We start from the raw sequence: 24,335 nt of genomic DNA on the forward strand, positions 1-24,335 counted from the left end.
CACTGTTGACGTTGAGACTGGTGTTTTGTGTGTGCTATTTAACAAAGCTGCCAGTTGAGGACTTGTGAGGCGTCTGTTTCTCAAACTAGAAACTCTAATGTAGTTGTCCTCTTGCTCAGCTGTGCACCGGGGCCACCCACACCTCTTTCTATTCTGGTTAGAACCAGTTTCAGTTTCTTGGCAATTTCTCGTCGGGAATAGCCTTCATTTCACAGAACAAGAAGAGACTGACGAGTTTAAGAAGAAACTTCTTTGTTTCTAGCCATTTTGAGCCTGTAATCGAACCCACAAATGCTGATGCTCCAGATACACAACTAGTCTAAAGAAGGCCAGTTTTATTGCTTCTTTAATCAGTACAACAGTTTTCAGCTGTGCAAACATAATTGCAAAAGGGTTTTCTAATGATCAATTATCCTTTTAAAATGATAAACTTGGATTAGCTAACACAACGTGCCATTGGAACACAGGAGTGATGGTTGCTGACAATAGACCTCTGTATGCCTATGTAGATGTTCCATAAATCAGCCGTTTCCAGCTACAATAGTCATTTACAACATTAATTAACAACATCTACGCTGTATTTTTTATGAATTTGATGTTATTTTAATGGACACATTTTTTTGCTTTTCTTTCAAAAACAAGGACATTTCTAAGTGACCCCAAACTTTTGAATGGTAGTGTAGATACAGAACAAAATACTTTTAACAACTGGGTCACGACTCTGGCAACCGAACGGATACGAACGAATGACCAGCGGCTTGGGTAGCAACCTTAGATTTGCATTGGGACTATATCTCGTGGAAGGATGAAATAGTGTGAATAAATTAATCAAAATAAAGTTTTTGATGAAAATATGTCATTATTTGAATATGTTGGTAATCCAGGGGTGCAACTTTGGTTTTAGAAGTGGGGGGGACATATTATATATATTTTTTTTTATCCAGTCGGATAAACACTGCAAACAGCCTAACTGACCGCATGTTTCTAAAGCATACCGTTGCCTCGTTTTGTATCACATTCCAATGACATAACTGGGGGGCACAAAAATGCAATTCAGAATGTGGAGGGGATCCCCGTCCCCAGTGAAAGTTGTGCCCCAGTAGTAATCCATTGTATAAAAGTGATAATGCCCTAACAACACCTGTGCCATTATATCCTCCAAACACCGGCTTCTCAGGCACTATCACTTACGATTCCCCACATGGCAGCTTCTTGTCTCTGTATATATCAATGATGTCGCTCTTGCTGCTGGTGATTCTCTGATCCACCTCTACGCAGATGACACCATTCTATATACATCTGGCCCTTCTTTGGACACTGTGTTAACAAACCTTCAAACGAGCTTTAATGCCATACAACACTCCTTCCGTGGCCTCCAACTGCTTTTAAATGCTAGTAAAACTAAATGCATGCTCTTCAACCGATTGTTGCCCCCACCCTCCCACCCGACTAGCATCACTACTGGACGGTTCTGACTTTGAATATGTGGACAACTACATATACCTAGGTGTCTGGTTAGACTGTAAACTCTCCTTCTAGACTCACAATAAGCATCTCCAATCCAAAATTAAATCTAGAATCGGCTTCCTATTTCGCAACAAAGCATCCTTCCCTCATGCTGCCAAACATACCCTCGTAAAACTGACTATCCTACCGATCCTTGACTTCGGCGATTTACAAAATAGCCTCCAACATTCTACTCAGCAAACTGGATGTAGTCTATCACAGTGCCATCCATTTTGTCACCAAAGCCCCATATACTACCCACCACTGCGACCTGTATGCTCTCGTTGACTGGACCTCACTACATATTCGTTGCCAAACCCACTGGTTCCAGGTCATCTATATGTCTTTGCTAGGTAAAGCCCCGCCTTACCTCAGCTCACTGGCCACCATAGCAACACCCACCCATAGCACGCGCTCCAGCAGCTATATTTCACTGGTCATCCCCAAAGCCAACACTTCCTTTGGCCGCCTTTCCTTCCAGTTCTCTGCTCCCAATGACTGGAATGAATTGCAAAAATCACTGAAGCTGGAGTTTTATATCTCCTCTCTAATTTTAAGCATCAGCTGTCAGAGCAGCTTACCGATCACAGTACCTGTACACAGCCAATCTGTAAATAGCACACCCAACTACCTCATCCCCATATTGTTATTTATCCTCTTGCTCTATTGCACCCCAGTATCTCTACTTGCACATCATCATCTGCACATCTATCACTCCAGTGTTAATGCTAAATTGTAATTATTTCACCTCTATGGCCTATTTATTGCCGTACCTCCCTACTCTTCTACATTTGCACACACTGTATACAGATATTTCAATTTTTTTGTGTTATTGACTGTATGTTTGTTTATGTGTAACTGTGTTGTTGTTTTTGTCGCACTGCTTTGCTTTATCTTGGCCAGGTCGCAGTTGTAAATGAGAACTTGTTCTCAACTGGCCTACCTGGTTAAATAAAGGTGAAATAACAAATACAAAAAGAAAATTGTTGCGAGCTATCTGACCGTTCAGAATCATAACACGGCCTTCTGCCTCAACCCGTCTATGTAGATAGGTGGCAAATATTTCAAGAGGTACAGGCAATATAGAAAAATATTGCAGGCAATATTGTAGGCGTCACATGCTTTATAAACAGTATGCTTTATTTAATAGGGCTATTATATAAACTCCGAAAAAAAATAAACATCCCTTTTTCAGGACCCTGTCTTTCAAAGATAATTCGTAAAAATCCAGATAACTTCACAGATCTTCATTGTAAAGGGTTTAAACACTATTTCCCATGCTTGTTAAATGAACCATAAACAATTAATGAACATGCACCTATGAAACGGTCGTTAAGACACTAACAGCTTACAGATGGGTATGCAATTAAGGTCACAGCTATGAAAACTTAGGACACTAAAGAGGCCTTTCTACTGACTCTGAAAAACACCAAAAGAAAGATGCCCAGGGTCCCTGCTCATCTGCGGGTACGTGCCTTAGGCATGCTGCAAGGAGGCATGAGGACTGCAGATGTGGCCAGGGCAATCAATTGCAATGTCTGTATTGTGGGATGCCTAATAGGCTGACCACACCGCTGGTGTCGCGTGTGCGAGCGTTGCAAAATAATTTTAGAAATCTATGTTATTCCTATTTCTGACGCAGATCGCGCTGCAAGTCCTGCCTCTCCCATCTCCTCATTGGTTTATAGAAGCAAGTACCCACGTGCCATCTCCTCATTGGTTATACCCACGTGGGTGATTGAAAGACGAACTGTTGTGCCGGTTGTCGTGGGAATATTATGAAAGTTTAGATGCCAATCCCCATATAAGTTAAATGATGAAAAAGCCTGGAAGGAGGAGAGATGACTAGAAACGATTCAGTTGACCGTTTTATGTGTGGATTAATTGTCGGAGTAGAGGACCTTGTGCATTTCAGGTAAAATAATCAAATGTTTATATTCCAGGACAAATTAGCTAGCAACAGCAAGCTAGCTAAATAGGACAAATTAGCTAGCAAGTGCAAGCTAACTAGCTAAATTGCCATAAATGTTGAATGCTTTTCGACCTGTCCCCAAATTAATGTCATTGGTTCAGAGGTTGTTTTGATATTTTAACCTGCGTGTCGTGATCGCGTTTGGTGTAGGGGGACAAAATAAATTTATGCACGATGGCGCACGCACGCAGCCGGTTTGGGTTCCGTGTAAGACAGCGCTACAGGGAGACAGGACGGAGAGCTGATCGTCCTTACAGTGGCAGACCACGTGTAACAACACCTGCACAGGATCGGTACATCCGAACATCACACCTGCGGGACAGGTACAGGATGGCAACAACAACTGCCCGAGTTACACCAGGAACGCACAATCCCTCCATCAGTGTTCAGACTGTCCGCAATAGGCTGAGAGAGGCTGGACTGAGGGCTTGTAGGCCTATAGTAAGGCAAGTCCTCACCAGGAAAGTCCTCACCAGGCATCACCGGCAACAACGTCGCCAATGGGCACAAACCCACCGTTGCTGGACCAGACAGGACTGTCAAAAAGTGCTCTTCACTGATGAGTCGCAGTTTTGTCTCACCAGGGGTGATGGTCGGATTCACGTTTATCGTCGAAGGAATGAGCGTTACACCGAGACCTGTACTCTGGATGCCTGATCGATTTGGAGGTGGAGGGTCCGTCATGGTCTAGGGCGGTGTGTCACAGCATCATCGAACTGAGCTTGTTGTCATTGCAGGCAATCTCAACACTGTGCATTACAGGGAAGACATCCTCCTCCCTCATGTGGTACCCTTCCTGCGGGCTCATCCTGACATGACCCTCCAGCATGACAATGCCACCAGCCATACTGCTCGTTCTGTGCGTGATTTCCTGCAAGACAGGAATGTCAGTGTTCTGCCATGGCCAGCGAAGAGCCCGGATCTCAATCCCATTGAGCACGTCTGGGAGCTGTTGGATCGGAGCGTGAGGGCTAGGGCCATTCCCCCCAGAAATGTCCGGGAACTTGCAGGTGCCTTGGTGGAAGGGTGGGGTAACATCTCACAGCAAGAACTGGCAAATCTGGTGCAGTCCATGAGGAGGAGATGCACTGCAGTACTTAATGCATCTGGTGGCCACACCAGATACGGACTGTTACTTTCGCTTTTGACCCCCCCCCCTTTGTTCAGGGACACATTATTCAATTTCTGTTAGTCACATGTCTGTGGAACTTGTCAGTTTATGTCTCAGTTGTTGAATCTTATGTTCATACAAATATTTACACAAGTTAAGATTTCTGAAAATAAACGCAGTTGACAGTGAGAGGACGATCATTTTTTTGCTGAATATATATATATATATATATACTCAGCAAAAAATGATACGTATATATATATATATATATATATATATATATATATATATATATATATATATATATATATATATATATATATATATATATATATATAGATAGTACCAGTCAAAGTTTGAACACACCTACTCATTCCAGGTTTATTTTTATTTTTACTATTTTCTACATTGTAGAATAATAGTGAAGACATCAAAACTATGAAATAACCACAGTTATTGGTAGTGTATATATATATATATATATATACAGTGTGATACAAAATGTCTGGAACTTCTCTGTGACAATGCTGTAGATTCCTATGCTTCCAGCAGAGGGCAGCAAAGGTAAGCTATTTGGGACTGTTGGCGGTGGTGCATTGAGTGAGGGAACAATCTGTGGCGCCAATGACAGCCAAACCAAAGCTAGAAAGAGAGGCAGATGTAGATAGAAACTAGAATACAATTTTAAAAATGTTACCTTCATTTAACTAGGTAAGTCAGTTAAGAACAAATTCTGATTTACAATGACGGCCTACACCGGCCAAACCCGGACTACGCTGGGCCAATTGTGCGCTCCCCAATGGGACTCCCAATCATGGCTGGTTGTATACAGCCTGGAATTGAATGGTGTCTGTAGTGATGCCTCAAGCACTGTGATGCAGTGCCTTAGACCACTGCGCCACTCGGGATCCCCAAATCGCTGATCATGTTACTATTCATACAGCCTAGCTATACTGGAAATATAGAAATACAACATGACATTTTTATACAAAGTGCATCAATTTCATTCACTGGGAAATGTAATTTCAATTAAATTAAATTTAAAACAATGAATATTTTTACAATTCTAAGTCAATTCGAATTCAAATTGTCCAAACAGTCCAATTTCAATTCAATTCTAATTCCATAATTTGAAGATTTTTTAAATTCAAATAGAATTCACTCTAAATCCTCCACTTTATGAGTGAATTCAATATTTTAATTGGAATTTTATATTAAATTGTAATTGACCCTAACCATGGTTAGCACCCTAAATCCAAATAGGATATTAGGATATACACCAAGCATACATAAACTGACCAGGTGAATCCAGGTGAAAGCTATGATCCCTTATTGATGTCAGTTGTTAAACCCACTTCAATCAGTGTAGATGAAGGAGCAACTCAATATTACGAAGGTGTTCCTGTTTTGTTCACTCAGTGTATTTTTGGAATTTAAATGCATTTTCTCCCGTGCTGCAGACCGATAATAATAATTATGTGCCAGGCACCTGCACAAAGTGCAGAGGGATGATGATTAAATAATTTTTTCCTTTAGCAAGTTTACAAAACTTTAGCAATAACTGCTCTTCCAAAAGATACAATGTACTGCTGTTATAATCAAATTCACATTTTACAAATATTTTAAGAACAGCGTAATCTTCGCTTAGTTTCTGATCCTATTCTAATTTATCTGCAGAAAGCAAATGATGTCAGCCTTGTGATTTGGGCAATGAAGGCCCTCTAGCACATCCTGCCTCTGTTCCATTGTGACCTCTCTTCTAGCATCCAAGGTCTCTGTTACATTAGCATTTTCCTGCATATCTGAGACGGGTCCTGATGAGAAACATTGTCACTGCTGGCCACCAGGCTTCCCACTGCTTCCACAAAATAGGAAACTGATCTGATACACTGCATGCTTGTCCTTCATAAGTTGTTTGGAAAGCACAGAAAGGGCGAATCTCTGCGCCAGGCAATATGTGTCGGCTATGAATTAAATTACTGGCTATTACCAGTTAGGATAATTAGACTTAGAATAATCCACATAAAATCTGCCACAATATGAACAACCACAATAGCTTTTAAAGATTACAAAATGTATGACATCTGATGTATATGTCTATCAATCGATACAGTATGAACACTTGTCTTTGGATGAAGCCATCAGACAATGACGAATTAACAAAGATTATATAGCAAGTTATTCAGAAAATGAGACAACAAATCTGTACACCCAACAACAACCATACAGTATATACAAAACATTTTGTACACCTTTTCACATGTCAGAGGGGGTGCAGTCTGAGAGCAGGTGTATACTATTTACTGAATACACCAGAACGAGGATATCTGAACCCATAGGAAATTGTGTATGGTTTGTGAGTGATCACTCACCTGTACACAAGGTTTCTATATTTTTCGCTTCGTCATTCATGGTACTTTACATAACAAATCCATTAAAAAAATGTTTAACTAGTCAAATGTGTAGCAGCATTTCATGCTTTTGAATGACAGATGAGGTTGGAAGTATCCTGTAATGTAGTTTGCATTAGAAGTCCTTCTGTACGGTGCCCATGGTTATAGCTTGGCAGTGTAGTTTACAGTATAGACTACTGTTGAGTATCAATGTCTGCTATCTACTGTATGCAAGACCTCTACCTGTGTGGTATTGTGGTAGCTGGATCTCAAATCCGCTATAGTGGGAGAATAGATTCAAATTATATCAATTTCATGTCCTCCTATGGGAAAACAAATAATATAATCTGTTTAAACGAGTATTGGCATTCAGCGAGCACCCTGTGATTATGTATTCATGAGTGAGGAGGGAGGGTGCACTGCAGAGAGACCAGTGGAGTTGTGCAGGGGTCATGTCAATAGGATTTTGGGACTTCTTTAACTATCATCCAGACTCTTCTGCACAAGATAGACCAATACACAAATAGCAATTGAGAAAAATTGGACCGTACCAAATCAATGTACTTTTTTGTTGTTGATACAGCCATTTACAGATAAAAAAAACGAAGTCTTAGTAATCTGTCTTGGATGAACCTAGTGAGTTGATTTCTGAACTGACAGGGATCAGTATCAAAAAGTCCGAAGTTATTCTGTCCCGTTTAAGTCTACAAGTAAACAGAGCGGCCCGTTTTCTGTCTCAAATCATCTTCATGTTGAACTTACGGGCCCCTCCCTGTCCGCCACTGGCAGCAGGGCCATCTACCTTTCTGAAGGAGTACTCTACTGAGAAGTTATTCTTGTGCTGCCCCCGGCCCCGGCTCCATGCGAACAGCATCAGGAAACAGAAAACCACCACGCCAAGGAACAAGCAACACCCCATGGCTGTGGATATCAGGATTGTCTTGAGGTCCAAGGTGAACTTGAGGAAGACCTTGGTGTCGTTCAGATTGGTCTCGTTGAGGTCACCTGTGTAGTATGTGCGGTTGGCCATGAGCGCTGCGTCCAGAGGCAGCGCGCTCACGGTCAGCGTGGCAAAGTAGGTGGCGTTACCCCCGGCATTGCTGGCGATGCAGATGTAGGTGCCGCTGTCGGTCACCTGGGCGTAGCGGATCTCCAGCGTTCCCTCAGGTAGGACGATGACACGTCCAGTGCTCTTGGTAGTGATCCGACGGCGCTGTGGAGATACCCAGAAGATGATAGGTGTGGGCTCTCCGTCCGCCCGGCACACAAAGGACACTACCTGGCCCTCCCTGGCAGTGACAGGCTGCAACTTCCTGTTGCGTATCTTGGGCTTCTGGCAGGTAAAGTGGTCAAAGAGGGCAGAGTCTGAGAAGGCGCTGAGGGCCCTGCCCTGCACCTCCATGGGTCCCGCACACACTGGGGACTTCCCTTCAAAGTTGAGGGTCTTCCTGCGCTGGAGGATCCAAAGCAGGCGGCAGTCACAGGACAGAGGGTTCCCATCTACACGCAGCGTCTCCAGGGTGTTGACGGACTGGAAGGCGCCCTCCTCCAGGGTTACCAGGGCATTAGTGGACAGGTTAAGCAGGCGGATCTGCCGAAGGCCGCCAAGAGCGTACGGCTGCACCGTCATCAGGTTGGTGTTGACCAGGTGTAGCTCCTTCAGCCGAACCAGGTCCCTAAGGGCCCAGGACTCCAGCACTGAGATGGGATTGTAGGAGAGATTGAGGCTGGTGAGGTGGGCCAGGCTGCGTAGGGCGGCTGTGGGCACAGAGGTGATGTTAGTGTTGGTGATGGACAGCCAAGACAGGTTGAGGCCCTGGAGGCTGTGGGGGGAGATATGTTCCAGGAAGGGCCAATGGTCGATCTCCAGACCCCGCAGCCCGCCCAGCTTACAGAAGTTCTGGTCATCCAGGGAGGAGATGCTGAGGTAGCGCAGGCGCAGAGTGACCAGGCTGCGGAGGTAGGACAGAGACTGGCTGGAGATGGAGGTCAGGTTGCACCTCTCAATGGTGAGCTGCCTCAGACCCACCAGGCCCAGGAAGGCCTTGTTGGAGATGTAGACCAGGTCATTGTCGCCAACCTCCAGGTTCCTCAGGCTCTTTAGGTCCTGGAAGGTGAAGTCCAAAAGGATGACGATCTTGTTCCCACTCAGGTCTAGTGTGGTAAGGTTGGTGAGGCGTGAGAAGGCGCCCATGGGGACCAGTTTGAGCTGGTTCCCCCTCAGCGACAGCACCCTCAGGTTCTGCAAGCTGGAGAAGGCATTGGGCTCCAGGACACTGATGATGTTCTCACTCAGGTCTAGCTCCTCCAGCCGAGGATAGGAGAGGAGGTCGCCATGCTCCACCCAGCGAAGCATGTTCCCACTCATGTCCAGCAGGCGTGTGTCCGAGGAGATGCTGTCGGGGAGGGCAGACAGGCGCTTGCCTTGGCAGGCCACAGACTTGAGCTTGGCCATGCACTCACAGCGCTGGGGACAGCCTTGGCTCTGATTGGAGGCCACAGTAGTCATCAGCAGCAGGAGCAGGCCAGGCCACCCCGTGCCTGGACCGGCCGCCATGCCCCGGCTCTACCTCCGCACCACTGTGGCTGGATCAGTGCACCAGACACCTGTCCACAGGGAGAGAAGAAGAGAGAGGGAGAGAGAGACAGATACAAATTAGTGCATCTCTATTCCCTCCAACAGCTGTGATCAGACACTGTAAATGAGTAAAATTACTATTTCAGACTTTAATTACCTCTTTAATTAGCTAGTGCTCTGAGCCAGAGTCTCAGAGGATTACACACCATGGGAAACCTGGCCTAAGTTTCCAGTAAATTATTATTCTGTTTCAAGGTGCGACCCCAGAAGATAATGAGTGAGAAGTTAATTTACTCATTATGAGTAGGTGAGAAACTGGTGTGATCTAAACATGAGTCTGTCTCACCGACTCATATTGTACCCTGTTTGTCATGCTCCAACATCAACCACACCGCTGGGCAGAAAATCTAGTGAAAATGACTCTTTAGTGTAGCTCTCAGGCAAGATCACACATCATACAAGGCTATGACCCAGCGCACAACACTATAATACTTCCATTACATCTCCACATTGTCTCTGTGAGGCTTGAGAGAACTCTGCCTGGATCTCATATAGCAGACCATATGCATCAGAACGTTAATCCTTTCCTAAATACATCCTTTTCTCCAATTTACCAGGACAATACCTGTGACATGAAACATCCCAGGAATAACTATTAATATTTACAGCTGCTATTTAATCATTTGTTATTCTTATCTCTTACTTTTTTGTAGATATTTTCTTAAAACTGCATTGTTGGTTAAGGGCTTGTAAGTAAGCATTTCACTGTAAGGTTGTTGTATTTGGCGCATGTGACAAATAACATTTGATTTGATAACGTGTTCCATAACATAATATTCATTGAATGTTGGGCTTACAGAGGAGTAAATGGATTAAAAACCCCATGAGACCTGTCAATCCCATTAGTTTATGTACGAGGAAGTCCCAGAGCCATGTGCTGTGTGTCACCTGAGCACACAGATACTCTACTTACTACAGGCCATAAATGAACACAGTGAAATAATGAACCGAGTAGCAGATGTATGCCTGAGTATGTTTAAACATAGCAACACCCATGAAATATGAAAGCTAAGGTAACTGAGCTAAATGACTACCGCCCTGTAGCACTCACTTCCGTCATCATGAAGTGCTTTGAGAGACTAGTCAAGGATCATATCACCTCCACCCTACCTGACACCCTAGACCCACTCCAATTTGCTAACCGCCACAATAGGTCCACAGACGACGCAATCGCCATCACACTGCACACTGTCCTAACCCATCTGGACAAGAGGAATACCTATGTAAGAATGCTGTTCATCGATTACAGCTCAGCATTCAACACGATAGTACCCTCCAAACTCGTCATTAAGCTTGAGACCCTGGGTCTCGACCCCGCCCTGTGCAACTGGGTCCTGGACTTCCTGACGGGCCGCCCCCAGTTGGTGAGGGTAGGTAACAACATCTCCACCCCGCTGATCCTCAACACTGTGTCCCCACAAGGGTGCGTTCTCAGCCCTCTACTGTACTCCCTGTTCACCCACGACTGCGTGGCCATGCACGCCTCCAACTCAATCATCAAGTTGCAGATGACACAACAGTGGTAGCTTGATTACCAACAACGACTAGACGGCCTACAGGGAGGAGGTGAGGGCCCTCGGAGTGTGGTGTCAGGAAAATAACCTCACACTCAATGTCGACAAAACAAAGGAGATGATCGTGGACTTCAGGAAACAGCAGAGGGAGCACCCCCCTATCCACATCGATGGGACAGTTGTGGAGAGGGTGGAGAGTTAAGTTCCTCGGCGTACACATCACGGACAAACTGAAATGGTCCACCCACACAGACAGTGTGGTGAAGAAGGCGCAATAGCGCCTCTTCAACCTCAGGAGGCTGAAGAAATTTGGCTTGTCACCAAAAACACTCACAAACTTTTACAGATGCACAATCGAGAGCATCCTGTCGGGCTGTATCACCGCCTGGTACGGCAGCTGCTCCGCCCATAACCGGAAGGCTCTCCAGAGGGTAGTGAGGTCTGCACAACGCATCACTGGGTGCAAACTATCTGCCCTCCAGGACACCTACACCACCCGATGTCACAGGAAGGCCAAAAAGATCATCAAGGACAACAACCACCCGAGCCACTGCCTGTTCACCCCGCTATCATCCAGAAGGCGAGGTCAGTAAAGGTGCATCAAAGCTGGAACCGAGAGACTGAAAAACAGCTTCTATCTCAAGGCCATCAGACTGTTAAACAGCCATCACTAACATTGAGTGGCTGCTGCCAACATACTGACTCAACTCCACCCACTTTAACAATGGAAAAATGTGATGTAATCAATTTATCACTAGCCACTTTATATTATATAATGTTTACTTACCCTACATTACTCATCTCTTATGTATATACTGTACCATCTACTGCATCTTGCCATCTGATGTAATTAAATGTACCACTAGCCACTTTAAACAATGCCACTTTATATAATGTTCTCATAACCTAAATTGCTCATCTCATATGTATATACTGTACGCTTTACCATCTACTGCATCTTGCCATCTTGATGTAAGGTATCACTAGCCACTTTAAACAATGTCACTTCATATAATGTTTTCATACCCTGCATTGCTCATCTCGTATGAATATACTGTACTCCATACCATCTATTACATCTTGCCTATGCCGTTCGGCCATCACTCATTTATATATTTTTATGTACATATTCGTATTCATTCCTTTACACTTGGGTGTATAAGGTAGTTGTTGTGGAATTGGTAGATTACTTGTTAGATAATACTGCATGGTCGGAACTAGAAGCACAAGCATTTTGCTACACTTGCATTAACACCTGCTAACCATGTGTATGTGACAAATAAATTTGATTTGATTTGATATGATATGCACTCAACACACAGTGCTATAAATGTATGAATCAATTATAGACTGAAATGTTTCTACAGTTCCAGTGTAATGTAATGTCCTTTGGGGGGGTTATTAGTAAGAATTCAGTGAACTCTAACACTAAGTTAGAGTCTCCTCACCTCTGACACAATATCATATGCACACACCCAACCCCCTCACACATCACACACCACAGGGAGATGATCAGAGAGGACCAGTGACACTCGAGAGGAAACAAAAAATGTCTAATGATGTTCAACTCCCACAAGCTGCTGTTTCAGATTACTTAATCATTCTTTTCATGTTCCTAAGATTTACACGCTCTAATTTCAAATGATCTCAAGACGTAGAGAATAAGTATACCCATTAGTCAACCTGTCAGCCTAAAACTGATCACTTATTCTGATCAGTTTAAAGGGATAAATGTGTTTGTACAGTAGACTATAGCTTTGAAGAGACACAGGAAATAGTTTCAGATTACAGTAATCCTCAAACGCATGTGAACAAAACGACGAGTATAATAGGACATATTTAGGGCAGCAGTTTGCAAATGCTATCTTGCCAGGCTAAATTCTTTTTGGCAGGCTCGGAGGTCCTTTGATTTTCTTTCCTCGGCAACAGGACTTAGAGGCACATCGCTGCCCAAACCAAGTCATCCCAACAAAGCGCTCGGACTCACCTCTGGTTCAAAATAATCCACTTCTCATATATGTTATTGTCATTTCAGCTGAGTAAGAATACTCCCACCTATAGAGCCCCTCCACAGAGCACCCCTCCCAAAAGTCAAGAGTAAATAAACTCACAGGTCACGTGATCATACCTCCTTTGACCCCATATCTGGTGGCACTAACAAGCCCCCACCGACCAGCACATGGACCGACCCTGTACTGTTGTTCTGTAGCAGGTGGTGAGTGTGGGTTCTTACAGGACAATTAGCTCCAACACAGGAGGACTGAGCTGGGAGAGTTAGCTGGTGTGTCCGTCAGGGCTGGTCCCTGCAAGTGTCTCTTACAGAGCAGGTGTCAATTGTTAGAGTGAGGGGGAGTTGTTAGTGCTGTCTTGGGATGTGATTAATGGACTGACTATAACTTCTCCAACTGTCCACACAACACATACCAATTGCCATTTAAATGTTACTGCCTCGTCTTGGGAAGCCCATACACTATGTGTAATTGTGAATTAATAAATGAATGAGGTCCTTTACAGCAAAAGAAGATTATGGTGTACTTGTCTTGTTAGCATATCTTTCTGTGTGTATTTACATGGTCCAAGAACATATTTTTTGCTCTGCGAGCAGAACCTTTGAAGTTTTCAAATTCATCAAATTTAAGCTGCACTGGTATGAACAATGGGAGTCTAATATCATATGTCAATCCTCCAAACGTGGGCCGATGTAAAAACTAATGAATAAGATATGAAATCATTGCACTCATTGGAGGCACACGGCCAGACTGATAGTTCTCCCGTTTCTCCTACAGGGACCATACTATACAGTGCCAGCCAGATAAACACAGACAGACAGACAGTGGAGTGGGTGGACACAGTGACCCTGAACTCATCACTTCGCTGACCGGAGCCCAATTACCCAGCAGCCACTGGAAACACCCAGAGAGACTCCAGCAAAGTGTGACTTCTCAGCTCCAAAGTACCGAGCACAGGTTAGCAACAGAGACAGATTTAGAAAATGGAGTGGGTTGTGTAGCGCAGGGGCAGGGCCCACTGTGACTGTGATGTTGCCCCCAACACCGTTCCCATCTCAGCCTCGGTTCTTTGCTTCTCCTTGTTCACCTGTGTTTGCGTAATGGCTATTAGTGGACAAAATGGATGGCAAATTAAGCAAATGTGCTGATTAGACGAGCTGTTTCCCAAACAACGTCTGTCCGTCCTTTCTTTCTGATACCAGTTCATAGTTATGGAGTGTGAAGCCTCCACATTTTGAAACATGACAGATATTCAGAGAGGATCCGAGAGAGGGGGCTCTGCGGAAGCTCTGCCAAATCAAGCACATTACTCACCATGGGTCAGTGAGTCCACTGTAATATAATGTCATGTAACGCATGCAGCATCAAACCACTCCACAGGAGAACTGAGGTAGTTGTTTATGTTACTACGGACTCTTATCCTTGACTACAGTAGGTGTTCTGAAAAAATAACAGGAAATTATTTCAGAGAAAAAAAAATTCAACCCACTCAATATCTCACACCTAACATAACAGGGTTTAATGGGATCAATGTAGTTCAATCCCTGAAACAAAGTTATTTCTCTGAATATCTCTCTCATACATCAGCAACTGGGCCACTGGGTTGAATTGACTTGGTGTGTATAATCCAGGAAGTTACCGGAGTGATGATGATGAGGATAATGTGTAGGCTGCTTAGCGATAGCTAGAGAGAGGTGTGGGTAGCGCTCTTCAGCAGGCAGCACATCATCATCTAATCTCTCCAGTGTTTCCACTGCAAGTGACGGACTTGCATCGATTTCAGCTCCACCACCATGAACACTCACACTTTACATAAGCATGTCCTCCTCAGTCTGAAACAGCACTCATCTATGAGGTACCATCAGTAGCAGTAATACCAAAGATATTTATAACTAACCCAAGGTAGTTCCCCTGTGTTAGCATAGTGGGCAGAACAAAGCCAAGCACGAGCTAGAGAGATCATATTGAAGCATTGTGACCTGTATTTGCATATTTCCGTTAGGGAACGCCTCCTCTGGGAAGTGCGCACGTGCACAAACTCAAGTCGACCTTGCACTCCGACACATCGCAATTTTTTTGAAAATGTAGCAAAGCGTCAAGTCTATGAAACATTGTGCACTGTGTTCGTAACAGATTCTAGTTTTGGGAACAGAAAATGTATTGAGATCAAATGGTTCATTGATGAGAAAATTTGCAGAATGTCGGCACATGGCATAGCAGGCCAGCCTGAAGATTTATTCTCCGGGTGGGCTCTATTCCCCAGGATGCCACCTCGTAGCCCCATGATAGATCACTTCTGCACAACCAGCCTGGGCCCTGGGCCCCCCACAGCAGGCAAGGACACCCTTCCACCACTGGAGGACAGCAAGCCAGGGGCAGTCTGGGGGCCCAATGTGGACAGTATGGTGACATGGCAGATCGGGGAAAGATGGAAGTGGAGGTAAATAGCAAAAACACGTGTGTTTTTGTCCTCAGGCGATATGCAAAGTAGTGTTACTGATGTCTGCTCAGTCATGGATGTCATCTCATTATGTTCATGAGTCTTCGGGCTTTATAGAGGTAGAGCTTTCTATTAAAATCATCAGGGATGACTTTCAATCATGTGGAGAAACCCAATGGCACACAGAGGACGGATGTAAGACTTTGTCCAACATGCATATTTGATGACGAGGAAACGGTGGGGGCTTATACGTTAGGGGTTCTCAAGACAGCCGCTGAATAATTGAAACAATTTCACTTTCCAGTCATGACCCACTGACACAGAGACAGTGACCTTACCTGGCTCATTAGACCCCCATAGACCCCCATCACTACCACCGCTGACACACAATAGATTATAGATGGGTGGATATGGATACTCTATGTATACTAGATCCATAGACAAGACAATGGTCCAGACCAGCCCCTTCACCAGCAACCACGTGTTGGCTTTCCAATAAGGCCTGGGACTGAGGTTAGACCCTGGGACTGAGGTTAGACCCTGGGACTGAGGTTAGACCATAGTGTCATATGGATATTCTTAGTCTTTTCCTCCATTTCAAAGTTATTTACAATCAGAATATTGTGTAGACGATGATGTTTACATTGACTATAGAGGGGTATAGTTGCAGTAGGCCTACCTCATTGTTGGGTGGCAAAGGGTAAGCTGACATTTTCAATGGGCAGCATTGACAGCATATCGTTCTGAGGTAAAGCTGGGATAACGTGAGGTCCTTGACAAACACTTCCAAAACAATCTATCCCTCTAAGCAAAGTCAGTTCGAGCTAACACCATAGTTGTTGCTCAAAAGAACATTAAGTTACAGTAAATGTCACTCTCCAATGACCCACACTCCATCACCGTAATGCTACATGACATATCCTCTCGAGTCACACATCATGTCACGCCAAAATGACTCAAAACAATAACATTTTCTCTCATGCAATAAAGGGTGTGTTCGTAAATTGCCTTCATAGTGTCAGAGGGTGCTCTGGGCCATTTATAAATTCAGAGGGTTGAGGCACTTGTAAATGTGCTCTCCAGATGTGGGTGTAGGCAGGCGGGGTGAGTAGCGTTGCAGTCAGTGACAGAGGGTCGTATAGAGACAGAGGACTGGGCTTTGGTACAGTAAATAAGTCAGCCATGTGTGGCACCCGAGGCATGTGGGCGCCACCGCTGGCAGTAGGACTCTAAAATAAACATCTTCTCCCTAAAGCCCCAAGAGTCTGTCAACCCTCTCTGGGGACAGGCCCAGACCTGTTACACAACATCAACACAGATACAGAGATGGAGGGAGGACGACATGCAGATAGTGCAACCCTACATCTTCAGAGGAAAAACAAGTAGTAGACTATACGAAATAATGGGGATATAGGTGTGTGTGTAGCTACAGTTGAAGTTGGAAGTTTACATACACCTTAGCCAAATACATTTAAACTCAGTTTTTCACAATTCCTGACATTTAATCCTAGTAATAATTCCCTGTCTTAGGTCAGTTAGGATCATCACTTTATTTTTTAGAATGTTTACTGTCAGAATAATAGTAGAGAGAATGATTTATTTCAGCTTTTATTTCTGTCATTGCATTCCCAGTGGGTCAGAAGTTTACATACACTCAATTAGTATTTGGTAGCATTGCCTTTAAATTGTTTAACTTGGGTCAAATGTTTCGGGTAGCCTTCCACAAGCTTCCCACAATAAGTCGGGTGAATTTTGGCCCATTCCTCCTGACAAAGCTGGTTTAACTGAGTCAGGTTTGTAGGCCTACTTGCTCGCACACGCTTTTTCAGTTCTGCCCACATATTTTCTATGGGATTGAGGTCAGGGCTTTGTGATGGCCACTCCAATACCTTGACTTTGTTATCCTTAAGCCATTTTGCCACAACTTTGGAAGTATGCTTGGGGTCATTGTCCCATTCGCGTCCAAGCTTTAATTTCCTGACTGATGTCTTGAGATGTTGCTTCAATATATCCACATAATTTTGCTTCCTCATGATTACATATATTTTGTGAAGTGCACCAGTCCCTCCTGCTGCAAAGCACCCCCACAACATGATGCTGCCACCCCCGTGCTTCACAGTTGGGATGGTGTTCTTCGGCTTGCAAGCATCCCCCTTTTTCCTCCAAACATTATGGGCAAACAGTTCTATTTTTGTTCATCAGACCAGAGGACATTTCTCCAAAATGTACGATCTTTGTCCCCATGTGCAGTTGCAAACCATAGTCTGTCTTTTTTATGGCGGTTTTGGAGCAGTGGCTTCTTCCTTGTTGAGCGGCCTTTCAGTTTATGTCTATATAGGACTCGTTTTATTGTGTATATAGATACTTTTGTACCCGTCTCCTCCAGCATCTTCACAAGGTCCTTGTTGTTCTGGGAGTGATTTGCACTTTTCTCACCAAAGTACGTTCATCTCTAGGAGACAGAACGCGTCTCCTTCCTGAGCGATATGACGGCTGCGTGGTCCCATGGTGTTTATACTTGCGTACTATTGTTTGAACAGAGGAATGTGGTACTTTCAGGCATTTGGAAATCGCTCCCAAGGATGAACCAGACTTGTGGAGGTGCATAATGTTTTTCCGAAGTCTTGGCTGATTTCTTTTGATTTTCCCATGATGTCAAGCAAAGAGGCACTGAGTTTGAAGGTAGGCCTTGAAATACATCCACAGGTACACCTCCAATTGACTCATATTATGTAAATTAGCCTATCAGAAGCTTCTAAAGCCATTACATAATTTATTGGAATTTTTCAAGCTGTTTAAAGGCACAGTCAAATTAGTGTATGTTAACTTCTGAGCCACTGGAATTGTGATACAGTGAATTATAAGTGAAATAATTTGTCTGTAAACAATTGTTGGAAAAATTACTTGTGTCATGCACAAAGTAGATGTCTTAACCGGCTTGCCAAAACTATAGTTTGTTAACAATAAATTTGTGGAGGGGTTGAAAACAAATTTTAATGACTCCAACCTAAGTGTATGTAAACTTCCGACTTCAACTGTATATAGTGCACGGATATCTGGGAATATTGCCGTATTAAAGCAGAGAAAATAGAATTTCCTCTTGTAGCCTCTGATTGCTATTAAGTTATAGTAGAACATAATTTGGAAAGTACTCTGTCATTGAAAAGCACTTTCATCAAGTACCAAATGTAATGACTTTGAAACATCCATTACTCCATGGCCCTTTATGATCATAGCAAGTGGCTTTTTGTCAAGCGCTCTGATTGTTTAAGTATTCATGGCATCCGTTCAACCACGCTGAAATACCATCATTCTATTTCCATTTCCTGTTGAGGAATTATAAACTAAAATATATTTAATCGCTTATTACGTGTGGCAGAATAATTGCTAATTATTCCAGGTAACTAAATCTTTAGCCAGAAAAAGACATGATGACATTGAGGATGAAGGAGAGGAGCTTTACAACTGCATAAGGCTGTCCATTGATTTCTATCAGGGGGCCAGAGTGCACTGTACAATGCAGGACTGTATAGATTGCTTGGAGGCAGGATGGTGAAGTGGCTGCCACAGTGTGAAGGTGAGTGTGAGCTGCCATCTTGCTTGGCATTCACCCTTCCTTGGCTGGCCTCACTGCCCTGTCAAGATCCATCCCTTCACCCGGGTTGGGCATTGCCTGTGGGATTCACTTGGCGTAGATGCAGAGATGGGGCATATGAGGCCACTCTAACACTTGATTACACACATTCACAGACTATCAGTCCCATCAACACTCGCACTCACATTCACACTCATGCACAAATGCACAGTCCGCACCCTTATGACACACATACACACACACACTGTATTTCCCTATGCCTCCATCTCCTGTGCAGTCAGCATGACTGTGACTGTTCCCTCTAAAGGTCAGTGTCTGTAGGCAGAGAGAGAACACACAGGGTCACAGGAAGAGTCCTTATTTGAAAACACATCCACATTGTTCTAATGAAGGTGGGTCTCTGGAATCCCAGAACGCCACAGAACACTCCCTCTGTGTTTCCTGTGCTCTGATTGGTGCAACAGACAGTGCAGTGACATGTAACAGGCTGTGTAATCCGGATGGGACCCACAGGCGTTCTGTGTCCTTCTCATCACCTCCATTAGGGTTTCTCTGACTCTCCGTCCTTCAGTCTATTGCTTTCACTGCTAGCAAATCAACCAGGGCAATTAAGCACAATTTACAGGAGTCAATGAGCATCCGAGAAGGTTACGGATGGTTCTTCCTTTAGCTTCTGTCAGTAAAGTGAGAACTGTGAGTCAGATGGTGAGGAGTCAAACAGAGAGTCAGTAACATGATCTCGTAGCTACATGCACATTTCTCAAACATCTATGATGATTGGCAGGCTAGTGTTTCAGGCCATCCAATAATGCATTCAAAATCAAAACTCCTTGAGGAAGTGCTCTGCCAGAGGGAGCGATGTGTAAATTGAAAGTAATCCCTTTCCTCTTGCCCGGCCAAATGGATTCAAAGTCATTCATCACTCAGAAGTAGTGGGAATGTTTAGTAGGCCATGACATCTCCAGAAGAGAAGGTCCAATTAGATGTTGAAGTGAGAATAGAGAGAATGCTGAGGTAGGTAGTTACAATGAGACAAGGAGACAGCTAAGACAGTGTAGAAATATGTCTGCTACTCATCCATTAGCTTTATCAAGCTCAGCCATCCATGCTGTGTAGGAGAAGACTACCTAACAGAGCAGACTGGTCTCATAGACTAGACGTAGCAAAGCAAACGTAAATCCAGGACACCCAAATTACACTGATCAAAAATATAAATGCAACATGTAAAGTGTTGGTCCCATGTTTCCTGAGCTGAAATAAAAGATCCCATCCCTGTTAGTGAGCATTTCTCCTTTGCCAGTATAATCCAACTACCTGCGTGCAATTGGCATGTTGACTGCAGGAATGTCCACCAGAGCTGTTGCCAGAGAATGTAATGTTAATTTCTCTACTATAAGCCGCCCCCAACTTAGTTTTAGAGAATTTGGCAGTTCGTCCAACCGGCCTCACAACTACAGACCACCTGTAACCACGCCAGCCCAGGACCTCCACATCTGGCTTCTTCATTTGCGGGATCATCTGAGACCAGCCACCCAGACAGCTGATGAAACTGTGGGTTTGCACAACTGAATAAAATCGTCATTTGTGTGCTCGTCGTTCTCACCAGGCTCTTGACCTGACTGCAGTTGGCGTCATAACCAACTGTTCCAGTTCCTGCCAATATCCAGAAACTTCGCACAGCCATTGAACCTTCCACAGGCCACAATCAACAGCCTGATCAACTGTATGTGAAGGAGATGTCTCGCGCTGCATGAGGGAAATGGTGGTCAAACTGACTAGTTTTCTGATCTACGCCCCTACTTTTTTTTAAGGTATCTGTGACCAACAGATGCATATCTGTATTCCCATTCATGTGAAATCCATTGATTAGGACCTAATGAATTTATTTAAACTGAACTGTAACTCAGTAAAATCTTTGAAATTGTTGCATGTTGCATTCATGTTGCAAAACTAAAGGAGGGTGGGTGGATGGTTGGTTGGGCATATAACGCAAACGTCTAGCTGCGTGTTCGAATCTCATCACGGGCAACTTCAGCATTTTAGCTAATTAGCAACTACTTACTACTTTTTAGGTACTTTGCGACTACTTAGCATGTTAGCGAACCCTTTCCCCAATCCTAGCCCTAACCCTTTTAGCTAACCCTAACCTTAATCCTAACCTTAACCACTAACCCCCTACTCATTCCATGGAGTGCCGAGTGTCTGCGGGTTTTCACTCCTCCCTTGTACTTGATTGATCAATTAAGGTCACTAATTAGTAAAGAACTCCCCTCACCTGGTTGTCTAGGTCTTAAATGAAAGGAAAAACCGAAAACTCGCAGACACTAGGCCCTCCATGGAATGAGTTTGACACACTTGCCTTAAAGTTGACGTTACCCAGCTACCTAACGTTAGCCACCTAGCCAAAGGTAGCCACCTAGCCAACGTTAGGCACAACAAATTAGAATTCGTAACATCATAAGTTTAACAAATTCATTAAATATTATACATTTTGCAAATTCATAACATATCATATGAATTGTAATTCATACAAAATGGATGATGGACATTCACAAATTAACATACCATACAAAAAGTAACATATCATACTAAATGGAGTGTTTTGGATTTACATCCAGAATAATGCGAAATGCACTTAATACACGTTGAACAGAGCTATAGGGCATTTCCATCTGAAAGGACCCATGAGAACCAACATGTGAAATTCATAGGAGCATGTCAAATTGGACATCAAATGAAAGTTAAGAGTCTATATTTTGGAGAAATGAAGGTACATATTCACACATTTCAACCACTTTCCATACTAAACATTTAGAATAAGCAGGCTTTGATTTCTGGTCAAACAGATGGAAAAGGGGTCTTAGACAACATCTTACCAGAAATTCTGGTAATTTTTGTTTCATCAGACCAGAGGATATTTCTCCAAAATGTACCATCTTTGTCCTCATGTGCAGTTGCAAACCGTAGTCTTCCTTGCTGAGCGGCCTTTCAGGTTATGTTGATATAGGACTCGTTTTACTGTGGATATAGATACTTTTGTACCTGTTTCCTCCAGCATCTTCACATGGTCCTTTGCTGTTGTTCTGGGATTGATTTGTACTTTTTGCACCAAAGTACGTTCATCTCTAGGAGACCGAACACATCTCCTTCCTGAGCGGTGTGACGGCTGCGTGGTCCCATGGTGTTTATACTTGTGTATTATTGTTTGTACAGATGAACGTGGTACCTTCAGGCGTTTGGAAATTGCTCCCAAGGATGAACCTGACTTGTGGAGGTCTACAATTTTTTTTCTGAGGTCTTGGCTGATTTATTTTGATTGTCTCATGATGTCAAGCAAAGAGGCACTGAGTTTGAAGGTAGGCCTTGAAATACATCCACAGGTACACCTCCAATCGCCTCAAATGATGTCAATTAGCCTATCAGAAGCTTCTAAAGTCATGACATAATTTTCTGGAATTTTCCAAGCTGTTTAAAGGCACAGTCAACCTAGTGTATGTAAACTTCTGATCCACTAGAATTGTGATACAGTGAATTATGAGTGAAATAATCTGTCTGTAAACAATTGTTGGAAAAATGTAGTGTCATGCACAAAGTAGATGTCCTAACCGACTTGCCAAAACTATAGTTTGTTAACAAGCAATGTGTGGAGTTGTTGAAAAACAAATTTTAATGACTCCAACCTAAGTGTATGTAAACTTCCGACTTCAACTGTACATGACACAAGTCCAATTATCAAACTTAAGCTTAACTGAGCTCTGAGGGATAATAATTTACTCTCAGTAAGATCTGTATTCCAGTGCTACTTGTACATACAATGCATTCCAACAGTGTAATAGCCTATTATAAGAGGGGAGTGATTTTGTCCTTATAATGAAGCCTCAAGGGGCCTGCGAAGAAAAAGCTAACCTGGCATTTACTATGGTAACCCAACCTGATCAGGTAGGCTCTCAGAGTATGAAATTCAAATAATGTATTTGAAATATGACTGATGATGCATTTCCCTCTTAAGTGACAAAGGATTTCACTCAGATGAATTAAACACAGAAGTTGTAATCCACAAAATCATGGCACATAAGGGAAATACATACTAACACTTCAAAATAAACAATATACAATACGATCTCACTCACAACAGCCTTCCACACAGATTGTTATATATCTCTACTGAATTAAAAAGCTATTCATTGAGAGAATCGAAGTACCTTTGAAGTTAATGGTCTTACACTGCTCTATTTCCAACTGGCAGAAAGGTTTAATCTCCATAGAGGACCAGATGTCTGATTGGTATCAAGGTCAATTCAAAACAATTTCAAGCAAACTATGTCAAAAACATACTTTCTAAAGAAAACCGAAGTGATGTGAAATCAACATCTTGTCCACTGATGGCACGTCTTGGGGAGGGGACTTTGGTTGTCAAGATTGAGTGGTTTGTGGGACACAGTGGTCCTGCAGCAGACTGGCAACCTGCAGCCCTGACCTTGGGTGAGGAGGGTGGGAGGAGGGGGAGAGAAGGAGGAAGGGGTAGAAGGTGGCAGAAGGGCAGAGTGGAGGAGTAAAGGGCAAAAGTAGGGACGGGAGAGAGGGAGTAGAGACCAACAGGAGGTGGGCATGGCCACAGGGGGCCCCAGGGGTCAACACTGCACCAGAGGGGCTTACAGGCTGGGCTCTCATCACCAACAACATAGAGAACACCCGATACTCCAGCCCTCACCCACCTGAAAAGGTCACTCACAAGCTACTGGTGCAGTAAGTCTCAAAAAGCAAAGCAGAATAGGTCACCTGATTCCCCTCATGCCTAATGCTTGTTAGCTCAGTGACAGGGCAACAGCATGAGATACAGAAGGATATTTTAGTATATATTAGATTTTTGCTTGTTATTCTGTTGCACAACAATGATTCCTTATGGAGGATGTTATGGACGTACAACATATTTATTTAGCTTTGTCTTTGCTCTTCAGATAAAAATGTGATCCATAGAAACATATTTTTTGGGAAATAGTGCAGTTCAGACAATAACAACTACTACTACTGACCAATTATAAGAAATTGACACACAAATCTGAGGCATACTGAGAAGGATTATGATATACTGTTATTGTGATAGAACATAGGACTGTGTTGTCCATATTTCAGCCTGGGTATGTTTGCCTGGTTTAC

General features: G+C 43.6%; 1 protein-coding gene across 1 annotated transcript in view; it reads right to left on the minus strand.

The window, feature by feature from the left end:
• Positions 1-5,082: 5,082 nt before the first annotated feature.
• Positions 5,083-24,335, minus strand: part of LOC106613778 (leucine-rich repeat and immunoglobulin-like domain-containing nogo receptor-interacting protein 3) — a 33,811-nt gene continuing 14,558 nt past the window's right edge. Inside the window, exon 2 of the mRNA XM_014216385.2 lies at positions 5,083-9,589. Coding sequence (XP_014071860.1) covers positions 7,719-9,539 — 1,821 coding nt within the window. The 5' untranslated portion in view covers positions 9,540-9,589 and the 3' untranslated portion in view covers positions 5,083-7,718. The remainder of the gene's footprint in view (positions 9,590-24,335) is intronic.

Source organism: Salmo salar, chromosome ssa10, assembly GCF_905237065.1.
Source record: "Salmo salar chromosome ssa10, Ssal_v3.1, whole genome shotgun sequence".
Taxonomy (NCBI): Eukaryota; Metazoa; Chordata; class Actinopteri; order Salmoniformes; family Salmonidae; genus Salmo; species Salmo salar.